This window comes from Lissotriton helveticus, chromosome 7 (genome assembly GCF_964261635.1).
Source record: "Lissotriton helveticus chromosome 7, aLisHel1.1, whole genome shotgun sequence".
NCBI classification, from domain to species: Eukaryota; Metazoa; Chordata; class Amphibia; order Caudata; family Salamandridae; genus Lissotriton; species Lissotriton helveticus.
In genome coordinates, this window is record NC_136068.1 from 1369899041 (window position 1) to 1369911390 (window position 12350).

General features: G+C 44.4%; 1 protein-coding gene across 1 annotated transcript; it reads left to right on the forward strand.

Moving 5' to 3' along the window:
• Positions 1 to 2600: 2600 nt before the first annotated feature.
• Positions 2601 to 8156, forward strand: LOC144767414 (zinc finger BED domain-containing protein 6-like). Its single transcript, XM_078650859.1, has 2 exons — positions 2601 to 5635; positions 7892 to 8156. Exon 1 carries the CDS (start codon positions 2799 to 2801, stop codon positions 5628 to 5630), a length of 2832 nt encoding a protein of 943 aa, XP_078506985.1. The 5' UTR covers positions 2601 to 2798; the 3' UTR covers positions 5631 to 5635; positions 7892 to 8156.
• Positions 8157 to 12350: the final 4194 nt, after the last annotated feature.

The following is a 12350-nucleotide window of genomic DNA, read 5'->3' on the forward strand; positions in this document are numbered from 1 at the left end:
CTTTAAATACTCTGTCAATTTCTGCCATTAGGTAACCCTAGGAATACAGCTTGGGTAGTTTTGGTAACTTCGCACCATGTGAGCACGTGAACTTACATTTTTTGTCTTGTTCGCGCACTCAATGTACTTGCTCGGGAACGCGAACACGACTTTTTATTCCGTTCGCGCTGCCGAACATGCCGATTTAGCATTCTCGCGGACAATATGTCCCGAGTTGCATAAAAGTTTCTCAAAAATGTTGGAGGTCTTTCTTGTGCACCTAAAAATTCCTCATTTATGTTATGTTCTCATTTTGGTAGTAGTTTTCTCTTTTTGGAGCATGGACCACTTCCATTTTCTCTCCTCTGTTATTTATTTTTTTTTTTTGGGGTGGGGTGACCAATTTGGGCGGTGGTGTGGTGTGTCCATTTTCTGAAGCAAAGCATTGTCCCTTTGCCATAGGCATTATTGTCTGTCTTCTCTTTCTTGTCATGTTGTTGTTGGTGGCCAGGCCATGTGGTGGCGGCCATTTTGTGTATGCTTCCTTTGTGATTTATTTTGCCATGTTGTTGTTGGTGGCCAGGCCATGTGGTGGAGGCCATTTTGTAAAGTTGTCCATGTTGTTGTTGGTGGCCAGGCCCTATGGTGGTGATCTTTTTGTGTATGCTTCCTTTGTGATTTATTTTGCCATGTTGTTGTTGGTGGCCAGGCCATGTGGTGGAGGCCATTTTGTGTGTCCTTCCTTTGTGCTTTTGCCATGTTGTTGTTGGTGGCCAGGCCATGTGGTGGCGGCCATTTTGTGTATGCTTCCTTTGTGATATATTTTGCCATGTTGTTGTTGGTGGCCAGGCCATGTGGTGGAGGCCATTTTGTAAAGTTGTCCATGTTGTTGTTGGTGGCCAGGCCCTATGGTGGTGATCTTTTTGTGTATGCTTCCTTTGTGATTTATTTTGCCATGTTGTTGTTGGTGGCCAGGCCATGTGGTGGAGGCCATTTTGTGTATACATCCTTTGTGATTTTGCCATGTTGTTGTTGGTGGCCAGGCCCTATGTCGGCGGCCATTTTGTGTGTCCTTCCTTTGTGCTTTTGCCATAGGCATAGGCCTCCAACCTTGTGGCCTACTCTGGCAGTAGGCCATAGGTACTACTCATAGTAGGGTCATGAAAGTTAATCAACTGTTTTTGTGGTGTACCCTTAATGTGAAAATCATGGATGTCTTGGATTGATATAGAAAATCTTATTTTTATGTGTGGGGTATTTCTGGTTTTGGGTGTGTTTAAACTTTAAATACTCTGTCAATTTCTGCCATTAGGTAACCCTAGGAATACAGCTTGGGTAGTTTTGGTAACTTCGCACCATGTGAGCACGTGAACTTACATTTTTTGTCGTGTTCGCGCACTCAATGTACTTGCTCGGGAACGCGAACACGACTTTTTATTCCGTTCGCGCTGCCGAACATGCCGATTTAGCATTCTCGCTGACAATATGTCCCGAGTTGCATAAAAGTTTCTCAAAAATATTGCAGGTCTTTCTTGTGCACCCAAAAAAACAGAATTTGTCATTTGGTTGTTGTTTTGGGAGCCTGGGCAGGGGTTTCTTTGTATGTGTTTTTGCGGTGTTATGTTTACAACCTCTGTCTTAGCCATGGGCTATTTATTCCTTGCACATTAACCTGTCATGTGCAGCAGGCATCCTCGTTTTTCTGTCCATATTGGTATCTATAGGCCTGCTTGACTTTATTGGTTCTTTCTGGACTTCATGTGGCCTTTGAGCTGTGGTGCTGCTGTACTGGTATTATTAGTCTTCTGTTTTGTCTTTTATACATTGACCTGTGTGTCTTTCAATTGTTCATGTTGCCTTACTGCTTGTTTGACTGATGTTGTTCTGCCTTCTTTACTTGTAGGTGCACAAAAAAGACTGAGGAGGTGCTGGTTGTTTTTTCATCCATCGCTCGTTCTACCGCCAGACGGACGTCCTTCAGTTGTACGCCACGTGTGGTGTGTGACTCATCTGACCAGACATCTCTGCAATTTGTGCTGCTGTGAGCTGACTGACATCAGAAGAAGATGGGCCCTAAGAAAGCTACCAGGTCCTCCACCACAAAGAAAGTTGCTGCGAAGAAGGAACAGCAGAAGGAAGTGTCACTTAAGTCTGGTATGGACCCCAAAACCTTTTTTGGCACCCCAAAAGTTACGCCTGCAGCAGCGGGGTCTGGGGTGCAAGCTGGGACCAGCACATCTGCATTAGTGGGGGCAAGCCAGCATCCCAGGGCCAAGCACATGATGAGGGTCGAAGAGGTAGCCAGCCTTCTGCTTGCGAGCAGTGATACTGAGCCAGAACTAAACTTATCGCTGTCTCAAAGTAGTACACAATCCACGCAAGATGGAAGTGCTCAACAACCACCGCCAGCAGTAGATGTTCAACAACCACAACCACCGCCCGCAATAGGAGTTGTTCACCCACAACCACAACCACTTCCCGCAACAGTTGTTGAACAACCACAACCACCGCCCGCAACAGTTGTTGTTGAAAAACCCCAGCCCGCAATAGTACTTCCTCAAGAACAACAACCACCATCTCCGCACCAAATAGTAGTAGTTGATCCTCCCGAAGTCGGGGCAGTTCAGGAAGTAGAGCCTCCTTCCGAGCAAGAAGAAGAGGAAGCCACTTCTGTAGGTGATCTATTTCCTTTGAATTCACCAAGGGAAAGGAGGGTTAGTGCATCGAGTTCTTCGCAAAGCATCCCTTCCGATGACCTTGATACGGATTGGCAGCCACAACTATCTGCGCATTCAAAGGAGAGACATCCCAAGAAGACCATGCTAGGAAAAAGGAAGTTTCCAGGCAGGCTTGAACTTATGGAGGTCGATGTAGGTGAGCAGGATACTGCTGGTGATAAAGACGGGTCTGACACTGTCATCATCACAAGCGTTATTCCTGGTGCAGAGGATGTAGAGACAAACATTTTCACCCTATCCAGAAATGCTGCAATGACTGATGAGCAGGTACCACGCATAACTCCTACACACTCAACACCCACAGTAACACCAGCTCCAATTTTTTCAACAGCGAAGGCCCGGCAGCATCCGACATCCAGCAGAAGCGCCACTTCAACAGAAGGAGGTAGTGGCAGTACTAGGACTGAGCTGTCCCATAGTGAAATTCCACAATCCTCCAGTCCATCCGGCATTGGCAGTGGGTCCTCCTCTTCCTATGGCAGGAGACAAAAGTTTACCTCCCCAGTGTGGGACTTCTTTACGGTTCACCCAGTTCAGGAGAACATTGCTGTATGCACCATTTGTCATGCCAATGTTAGTCGTGGTAAGCTTGGTACAAACTATGGGATTGGAGGCCAAACGACCCATTTGAAAAAAACACACGTGATCAGGTGGGAGAACCACCTTGCAAGCTTAAAAAATGTTAGCACTCGTGTTGGTGGGGATACAGTGGTACAAGGTCCACTCATGGTTGATCAGGAGGTAGAAGAAGAGGGAGACGATGACCTTCTATCTAGGAGTGGTACACAATCGACCCCTGTCGCCAGCACTGGAGTGGTAAAGACCACATCCTCCGCATCTGCAACTTCTCAGTGGCACCAGAGTCAGCTGGAAACACCAAGGAGTGCAAAGTCTGCGATGCAAGGTGGTCCGTCTAGCACAACTCAAAGACATGCAAAGCAGCTTACCATTCCTAGCATGTTAAGGCAGGAGGGAAAGTACGAGCGGAACCACCCAGTAGCACGTTTATACAATGCCAAACTTGCGAAAATGTTAGCACTGGACCTTCTCCCATTTTCATTTGTTGAGGCTGTTGGATTTCTGGAATTAGTGGCAACCCTCTGCCCAAAATGGAACGTTCCCAGTCGCTACTATTTTGCCCGAGTGGCTGTTCCAGCACTACACCACGATGTGCTGGAATTGATTGGGAAAGCCTTACAACAGAGTGTTGTCCATTGTATCCACCTGACAACAGACATGTGGAGCAGTTGCGATGCTACAGATTTCATGTGCATCACCGCACACTGGATCTCTTTTGCAGGTGTTAAAGACAAGTTAACTTCAGGCCTCCGTGACGTTGCTGGAATTTTTAATGATACGCGCAGACATGCAACTATAGCCATGTTTGGTATGGACAAAAGTCATACTGCTGAAAACATTTTGTCTGACTTTAATGACAAGGTCTTTGAATGGCTGAAACCAAGAGGCCTTAAGATTGGTTTTGTTTCCACCGACAATGGCAGTAATGTAGTGAAGGCAATGAGAGAAGGACATTATTTCAGGGTACCCTGTTTGGCACACTGCATAAACTTAGTCGTGCAAGACTTTCTGAAAAATGAAGCCAAAGTCAGCAACATAATGGCCATCTGCAGAAGAATATGCACGCACTTTAACCATTCTTTCAAAGGACGGAAGCTGCTACGGGTCATTCAGCAAGAGCATAGGTTGCCAGTCAAAGCACTGATACAGGAGGTCCCAACACGTTGGAACTCAACTTATTTCATGCTTGAGCGTCTCTTTGAGCAGTACATCCCACTGAATGCTTATGTCATGTCAAGAAGATTAGGGGATCCTACTGTTAATCTTAAAGCCCTGACCATTGAGATGTGGCAGTGGGACCTCATTAAATGCATCACAGAGATGCTACAACCCTTTGAGGTCTTCACACGTGCAGTTAGCAGGGAGGACTGTACTATGGGCCAAGCCATCCCATTGTTGTACATGCTTGAGCAACAGGTGAAGGAGGTCTGTGAAACATACGAAGGTGACGAACAAAAAGTTGATGCATATACCTTAGCCAAGGGCTTAGTCAACCGCTTGTGTGAAAATGTAAGGCTCAACAATATTGTGTCAGGTGAACATTACATAACTGCAACAATCTTGGATCCACGGTACAAATTATTTGTCAGCAGTAACGAAGTAATTCCATTTTCAGATGAGGATGTTGACAAGTACAAAACTTCCATAGCTGCGGAAGCTAATGAGTTAGAAACTGAACGGCTGTTACTTAAAGGCCTGCCACTGCCAGCCCAGGCCAGTCCAAGTACTCCTGACGCAAGTTCTTCACAGCGTGAGAGCAGTGCGTCTGCTTTCCAGCAGGCACCAACAGTACCAAAAGCAGCACCTACACGATCTGATTCAGCAGACCCAACCAAAAGCATAACTGCTTTTTTTCTACAGAAAGGGATGGGTAAGTCCGTTGCTGTTGCAAAGGGAAAAGAGGACCAGCAAAGCCGAGCACCAATGAACATTGAGCGGATGGTTCAGGCCTATCTGGATGACACAACAGAGGTGTTCATGGAGCAAAGCCCATTGGTCTATTGGTATGAAAGAAGGAGACAGTGGCCAGTGCTGAGCAGGCTGGCGATAAAGTATCTGGCTTGTCCTGTAGCCAGTGTCTCCTCTGAGCGGGTTTTCAGTGCTGCTGGTGCCATTGTCACATCGAAAAGGACTAGTCTCTCCCCCAAAAGCGTGGAGCGGCTGACAATGATAAAAATGAATCAACGCTTCATACCACCAGACTATCAAGTACGTGAATCACCGCCGGATGAAGAAAGCGAGTGTGAAGAAGACGTCCTCACTACTGGGTTACATGACCTACTTCTGTCTGAACGCACAGAGTTTGAGGACGAGCTCCTCTTCCCTGACAACTAGGACAGGTATATTAAAGGAATGATGCAATGCATTGCATAGGATTGTTTAGCCGACTCTGAGCAAATGTGCATGGAATTAAAGTATACTAGTAGTAACTTCAGACTCACGTGATGGGCAATTTTCCCATGTTATTTAATAATATAAATTATTTATGCACTTGTAACCCTACTACTACAGGTGCAGTCAGTACTTAATTTATCGTTCGTAGTTCATGTTCATGTTGCACAACGTACATTATTTGGTGAAACAGTCCCCCCTCCACCCCCCCAACAAACACAAATGAACTTCAAATGTTTTCTTGTGAAAATATCTTTGTTTTATTTTTATATTTTCATAATGATAATAGAAAAATAAAATATATAACAAATGTAACCCCCTGACCCAGAGCTGTCCCTACCCTCCCCTAACCCCAACCAAATTTCAACCCAAATGTACACCCCAACTCCCACATCCCACCCACCAACAAAAGGATTAAAAAAGGGGCAAAAAACAGGGTCCATTTCAAAGCCGGCGGGCTTTCAGGTGTTTGTCCACCAGTATCTTCACACGCTCCTCTAGACCGTCCTCCTGCTTCTTCCGCTCCTCCTCCAACTTCGCTACCCGGCGGAGAATCTTTGCTTTGAAATCCCGGCACCTACACTTGCATGCATGTTGTTGTTGTTGTTGTTGTGGGGGGGCCGCCGAAGATGTAACAATGCGGCGGCGGGCGGCTGCCTGACCACGGCGACGTAGTCCTGCAGGCTTGGGGCCCGGGGCATTGGAAGAGGCAGCAGCTGCTGCCGCCGCCTCCTCCTCCTCCTCCTCGGCCTGATCCACCAGCCGGCGGTAGGCCTCTACAATTGCCTGCAGTTTCCGCTGCCGGGCCCGGACTGCCAACTCCTTCCTGGTTGGTTTTTGGGAAGGAGTAACTATAAAGAAAGAAACAGAATTGTTAATCCAAACTCCCCGCAAATCAAGAACACAACATTGATTCAACACATAGTGGGCGGCACAGTAGCACTAGCAAGCAAGCTGAGTACCAGAAATTGTGTTGCGTCTATCTTGAACATTCTACAGCCTCTATTAATTTTTCGGACTTTTTGTCACGGCATTATGCCTGCCCTATTAGCATGGGTGTACTTCAACGGTCACACACATTAGAACGAACACCTGTCTTTTACATATCTCCTTTTGTTCCGGGAAGGCGGGAACACTCTCAAAGTAACATTAATTAACAGGGGGCAGCTAGTAGCACATGTCTAGTAAAGACTATAATACTTTATACCGCGCAACAAACCTTATTTGGTTTGTGTTTCACCAGCAACGACCCATGCACCCAGTCGTCCCCTCCTTCCCTTGCCTTTGGGTTTGCCCAAAACACCGCTGCTGCTGAGACTATCCACTAACCACCGGTATTGGGTGTGTCTCCCAACCACGCTGGCAGCTGTGTTTTCCCCTTTACATGCTTTAACAACAACCCATGCATCCGACTGCTATCAGGCACTTGCATTACTGTAGTGGTAATGCTTAGCATGCTAATGACAAGTAAAGGTAACATCATATATTTTCCAGTAGAGTACAGTGAGAAAGTTTTCCCCTCCCACCAAGTAATGCAGATCACTATTGAATGTAACTTACCATCGCCCGCCGCTGTTGGCTCCCCCCCCACTGCTGCTGGTGTAGGTGCCTCAGTTCCTCCTGTCCCCGCCGGGAGCGCTGAAGCTGCGCCGCTGTCCCCGTCGGCACTGGTCGATGGTAAGGGTTCTGCACCTATAAAAATAAGTACACCTTTTTAGATGATTGCACAGCCCCCTTTGTACTTGTTCACCAAGAATGGAGTTCTTCAAAACAGTTAAGTCCAACGTACGTAATCAGTATGAGTCCACATTGCATAGTACAGCAGAGTCACTACACATATTATTAGCATTCATTGTTATGGTATGGTACCCAAGCTCATCTCATCTGTCCTGCTACTCTAGTCCTTGGAAATTGGAAGTGAACTATGTAACCTTTGTACATCAATGTATCCAGTTTTGCGCATGTGTTAACTCGCAGCTTGTTGCGCAGTACGAGAAGACGCTCTGGGGCAACACATCATTGTTCAATGCATACACCTGAAGAGGTGGGAAAGTAAAAGGGCCCGTATTTAAGTTTTCTATGTGGATTGTGGGATAGAGTTTGCTTACAGGTTACAACTTCTTTTTAGCATGGCTGCATAAAACTGGCATAAATGTATTTAATACTGTCTAACGTGCACCACTTTTGTCATTATTTTTCGGCAGGTGAGAAGATTGCCTTCTACGAAGCGGACATTTCCATAGCTTACAAAAAAAGAGGAATATCTGACCAGTATACGTTGGTGAGAGGTCTCCGATAGTTGCCACATTTCCCTATTGTGCACTAGTAGCTGTACAAATGTTGATTACTTTATTATGCCTGTTTTAACTCTGGATTTTTTCTGGTGGGCCCTTCAACGTATTGGACGGAACAACTTAAAAACATTGATGTTACTTACTTACTTCTAACAAAATAAAGCTTTTGAATGACCACTTTGACTCTGAAGTTTATTTTCAGTGTCTGTTGTCTTAGAGACTCACACGAGTGAGTGAGCAAAAGGGGGTTTCTTAGGTAACGGTTTGTGTCCTAAAAGCATTCGGCATCTTGGTATTGGGGTTCAGGAGTGTGATTTGAACAATAGACCAATGACTCAGGCCATATAGGCTGACGTTCAGTGAATTGTGCGTTCCTCAGAGTTCTGTGACTGAGGTGTAAGTAAGGTCCAACCTGCCTATCAGTACCAACAACATCCAATTTTCGTGTGCATAGTTACATAGTTGTGTAATATGTATATAACTCCATAGGAGATAGAAGAATACCCACAAGACTAGTAGTGGTATACTAACGTTTACAAAAATACTAGACAAACATCATTCTGGATGCCTACTTGGTTGCTGTCAATTGACAAAGCACTGCAGACACATTACAGAGGAAAAAACAAGCACTGTTGGACTTACTGGGGACAGCAGCAGGATCCTCAGTAGAGGAGCTCTGTGTAACTAGTGGTTCACCCGCCGACTCGGTCCCTGTATTCTGCTTGCCCCTGGGTTCTGTGGTTCATGTAAAAATTAAAATAATAAACAAAGATAAAAACATTGAGTGATGTGAAACATAGACATCATTGCAAATCACACTGCTACAGTGGAACAGAGCCGGAGGCAACAAATCCATGCCAGGGGCCGCAACGCAAATATGTATCCATCCTTAGAGTATTATTAAATTAAGGATATCTATTGGTGCGGTGGCCCCTGAAGTTTGGTGCCCCTGTGCAGTTGCACAACTTGCACATGCCCCCTAGAGCCGGCCCTGGCTGAGGTAAGAAGAACAAAGTAACGTTAGCATTCTTTGCAAGAAAAGGATTCCATTCATGCAGAAGAGAAGGCCGTGAAAAAAATGCTACAATATGCAAACAACGTACAATTATCCATCCACCGCTATTTCACTGACGGACAAAGGAAGGACAAGACTCTATTAATAGCATTAACTAACTTCAGTTCTCAGCAATAAAGAAAATCTCACATCAATAAACAGCAACAGCTAGCGCCAAGTTGAAACAACACGCAAGAGCCAGTGAAGAAGAAGAACACTGTCATACAATGACAGTAGATATACCGGAATACATCGCAAATGTAACTAGGGGCAACAGTCATCGCGTTACTTATTCAGCCAATATTTACAAAGATACAATAACAATATTTATACAACTATATATATATATATGTATATATATATATATATATATATATATATATATATCTATATGTATATAAATATATATATATATATATATATATATATATATATATATATATATATATATATATATATATATACACACTTTATTTTTGGGGTAGCCACTCACCAAGACCCACAACCTCCACACCAAGCAGGTCCAACAGGTCCTGCTCCCGGTCCAAAATGTCGGCCCAGCGGTGGGACAGCTGATGGTGGGTACGCCGGATACCGGAGCAGCGGAAGACTGCACGGCGCACCTTCGCCCACCGCCGGAGACGCTCTTCAATGCGCTGGTATCCGGAGCCGGGCCTGCCGCCTGCTGCCAAAGTCAAGGGGAGGTGACGTTGGATAAAAAAGACCAGGGCGGCCACCTCCTCCTCCCCAAAAAGTTGGCGGGGCGTCACTCCTGCCGGGCGCATTCTGCCGCAAGGCAGCCTGGTTTTTTTAGGCACAGCCGCCTTGCCCTTTGAGCCGCCGATTCTGCTGGCACCCTTCACCATGGTTCTGGGTGGAGGGGAGAAGGAAAGTTGAAGACAAAAAGGTTAGGGGAAGAAAGAAGAAAGATAAAAGAAGGAAGTAATATAAAACAAGAGAAAAGTTGCAAAAAAAGTGGTAAAAGTAAAAATAAAATGAGAAATATAAACCTAGGCACAGACAGAAATAGGTAAGAAGTAAAGAAAGTTAGAAAAACTGAGGGAAAAGACCAGGATGGAAGAGATAGGAGTGAGATGCTGAAGTAGGCCCAAAACCATAGCCAGAGTGTGAAATCGAAGATGGCTCTGCCCGTCGCGACCGCCGCGGTAAGTTCGCGCGATATTTGACGCGATCACGCACTTTGGCAGTGCGAACGAGAAGATGAGTTCCCGAACATGTCTAACACAACGCGAACACGTTACTTGTGACCCGGAACCGGAAATAAGGGAACGCAAGCGGGCAGGACAAACCTCATTGAGTAACTTAGCGCGCTAGCTATTGCGAGCATGCAGGCAGCGCCCCGAACACGCGCACCGCGCTCCCGAAGACGAAAAACGGCGCGCGAACGGGTCTAGCAAGCTACTACGCATGTCCGCGGAGCTACACGTAGCTCGCGGAGTGCAAGTGCGTCTTCGCGTATCTTCGCGGAGTGCGGCTACGCGAACTACGCCCAGGGTTAGTAAAAATTACTATTCCAACTCCAGTGAGTGTAACAGTAGGGTAAGCGTTGGATAGCGTACGGATAAAAATTACTATTCCAACTCCAGAGAGTGCAACAGTAGGAAAAACATTGGATAGCATAGGGGTAAAAATTACTATTCCCACTCCAGAGAGTGCAACCGTAGGGAAAGCGTTGGATAGCGTAGGGGTAAAAATGACTATTCCCACTCCAGCGAATGCAACAGTAGGGAAAGCGTTGGATAGCGTAAGTGTAAAAATTACTATTCCCTCTCCAGTGAGTGCAACAGTAGGGAAAGCGTTGGATAGCGTAGGGGTAAAAATTACTATTCCCACTCCAGAGAGTGCAACAGTAGGGAAAGCCCTGGATAGCATGGGGTACATTTTAATATCCCCACTCTAGTGAAAATAAATTAATATAAATCACATATTTATAAGTTAAACAATTAATACATTTTAATTACCCCTTAATAATTTATTAATTACCAATTAAAAATTAATTAACAAATTATTTAAAATAAATACCAATTAATTAATTATCATGTTTAATTAATTATATTAAATTACTTCCCGCCCTATTCCCCTATAAACCCACAACCCGCTACTAAAAATAAAATAATATTATTCACATAATTATCAATTAATCAAATAATAACATTTAATTATCAATTAACAATTAATTAATTACCAATTAAAAATTAATTGACAAGTTATTCAAAATAAATACCAATCTATTAATTAATTAACATATTTAATTAATTATAATTAAATTACTTCCCACCCTATTCCCCTATAAACCCACAACCCGCTACAGAAAATAAATTACTAAAATTAAAATATTTAACAATTAATCAATTAAAATTAATTACCAATTACATTTTAATTAATTACCAATTAATAATTAATTAACAATTAATTCAAAATAAATACCACTTAATTAATTAACATATTTATTTAATTATAATTAAATTACTTCCCACCCTATTCCCCTATAAACCCACAACCCGCTACAGAATTATATTACACAAAAAATAAAAATTAATATTAACTTACCCAAAATTAGATATTTTTGTTGTCTATATTATGTCTAGTCGATTTTATGTCCATTCTATATTTTTTACTCGATATTATGTCTAGTCGAGATAAAAAACTTGATATTTTGACTCTACACCATTGTCCAGATGACGGCGTCAAGGATATTTACCAAGCAGGGAGCAGAAGATGAAACATAAGCTTGTTTACACTGGGCGTTGGTGTGTCATGGCTTTCTGTTGATGAATTGATCCCTCATCCCCATCTGGAAAGGAGGCCCCAAATCCAGCGCATGAGGGACCAGTCGTCTTGTTGTTGCTGAATCTCAGAGGAAAGTTTATGCAGACGTTGGATAGCTTGATAGACTGATGGAGCTTGATAGACTGATCAGGTATGTAAATGCAGCAGCTGGAGCCGATTAGTTTACATACACCACCACGGTCAGCAAGGATGATGTCAAGTACCATTCGATGTTGTAGTGTCATCAGGCGGTCCGCCTGAAGCTTTGCAGGGATGTTGCCCAATGCCCCTTCTGTTTCATTAATGGTTGCCTCCACCACTCGGGTAAGGTGTCGTATGTTGCGGCTGTTGACCATAGGACCAAAGAACGGCAGGAAACATTTGAAGAAGTCCCCCGCCTCCTGTCCTGCAGTGTCATCGGCCTCAATTACTCCCCTAGGCATACGGTGGTGGAGGTGGGGATTGGTCAAGTGATGTGTCCCAACAGCAGTAAAGGTAGGGGGAAGAAAAAAGGCCGAATAACAC

Bases quoted from the DNA above. Each gene is read 5' to 3' on its own strand.
- LOC144767414 (XM_078650859.1), top strand. From the start codon at position 2,799: ATGCTAGGAAAAAGGAAGTTTCCAGGCAGGCTTGAACTTATGGAGGTC.